The sequence below is a fragment of the Halyomorpha halys genome, unplaced genomic scaffold (assembly GCF_000696795.3).
Source record: "Halyomorpha halys isolate HHAL.00 unplaced genomic scaffold, Hhal_1.1 Scaffold1146.1, whole genome shotgun sequence".
Lineage (NCBI taxonomy): Eukaryota > Metazoa > Arthropoda > Insecta > Hemiptera > Pentatomidae > Halyomorpha > Halyomorpha halys.
Genome location: NW_027109391.1, coordinates 167,605 through 169,499, shown reverse-complemented (window position 1 = coordinate 169,499; position 1,895 = coordinate 167,605). Strand labels below are relative to the sequence as shown.

The 1,895-nt window shown below is 31.5% G+C and overlaps 1 protein-coding gene across 1 annotated transcript in view; it reads right to left on the bottom strand.

Annotated features, from left to right (window-relative positions):
- Positions 1-1,895, bottom strand: part of LOC112211575 (uncharacterized) — a 42,775-nt gene that overhangs the window by 27,900 nt on the left and 12,980 nt on the right. The window contains exon 3 of the mRNA XM_067047585.1: positions 221-491. Coding sequence (XP_066903686.1) covers positions 221-491 — 271 coding nt within the window. The remainder of the gene's footprint in view (positions 1-220; positions 492-1,895) is intronic.

Below are 1,895 nucleotides of genomic sequence, written 5' to 3'. Positions count from 1 at the left end.
TTTATCTATTTTATTTGTATTTATATAATTTGTTTTTTCTCTAAATGATGAAGACCTGAAAATCAGGTCGAAACGTCGCCATAAATAAATATTTTTTTGTTTATTTATGTTTTTCTTTGCTGACCGCACCCCCCGACCATCTTCTCCAATCGGTAATCTACGGTAAACTATCTACACCTCATTATCTTTCCTTCTGTAAATAAATAAATATACGAGTTACCTAAGAATAGGAAGTCTGGTACGCATCCGCAATACTTAATGACGTACTTCCTGTAGCACTCGTAGATGCAGTTCTCTTGGTTGTACTCTTTACGGAGGTGCTGGCCGAAGTCTTCGTCCTCGAAGACGCAGTCACGGATGTTCATCGACAATGACCTCACTTCTGGCCTGGTGTGGATGGAGTCTCCCCAGACTGCGAGGTTGCCCAGGACTCCGTCCGGGACCGTGACGTAGGTCCCCTGAGGAAAGGCTTTGGGATCACTCACGATGACCTGAAATAAAACACGTCGTGACATGGCATAGCAAATGCTTATTTACTATTATTATATATATTATTATTATTATATATTATTTGTAGCTCAAATTTATTAAAAACTCTCCAGGTGAGAAATAGGCACAATATCAATATCATCGCTGGTCCGATGAAAACTATACATTATTAAAAGGTGGAGTGCTTCTTAGCAATTTTTTTTTCAGGAAGTTTTAATTTTTGAAAGAGAAGAATTTGGTTTATTTAGAGCCAATATTCATTCCGGTCAATCCTTAAGATTTTACATTATTTTTTTCCTCATTTTTTTTTTGTTGAAGTTAGTCAAATCTTTTGGATAAAATAAAAATATTTTGTCTTTGATCAAAGGTTGGCCCATTTGAGACAGTCTTATATTGAGAATGCATTGTATCTCACATTGGTCAACTAGTTGTCTGAGCAGGTTAACAAGGATTTTTTTTGTAATTTAGTGACTATGAATATTCATTTTTGAGTAAAGGATCTTGATGAACGAAAATCTAAATTGTATCTGCCTGGCCTCAAGTACCATACAAAATTGAAGGATCTAACATTGGTCACTTCCCCCTGCACAATATAGCAGACCGAAAACACTATATATTTTTTACATAGTGTAAGGCAGAGTAAAAACATGATTTTTTTTTTTACTTTATAGTAAGTGCTCATACTTTCTCTTACCGCTGATCACCATGTGTGAGATTAAAATTTACGTACTAAAATAAATTAAAATTATTTATTCATTAAAATAAATAATTTGTTAACAATTTATGGAACAATAACTAAATTAATCAGCTCATTTACTCAAGTTATCCAAATATTTGATATTCAAAGAGTTGTCAAAGTTTGTTTTGAAATCCAAGACATCTCATTGATCTCTCCTAGACCCTGTAATTAGTTCACAGTGAAGTCTTTGTAAATAAGGTCGCTATGTATTGTGACAAATTGCTTTTTACAAAGGCGATCAAATTATAGAGGATTGTCTCAATTCGATGAAATCATAAAATCTCTATTGAATAAATTATGATGAAAAACAAAAGTTTTCAATTTAAAGATTTTACTGAAATTAAAAATGGCTCTCTAGCCACCAATTTATTATTAATATAATTTTAAAAGTAATTTACACACTTGAAAGAACGTTTTAAAACTCTGACTTAAGGGTAAAAGTTTTTTTACCACAATCGGGCAAATCGTTTAGTTGTTTAAGAAACACTTGACAAATAATAATTCCTTGAAGTAGTATTTATAAAACCATATAGTTTTAATAAAGTTACTGGGGTGAAGTAGAAATAAATATCAATATGGCTAAATATAAAAAAGCCAAAAATTACCCAAAATGTGATATGATATAAATATCTATAAAACAAAATTGTTACAAATAGAATTATTTATA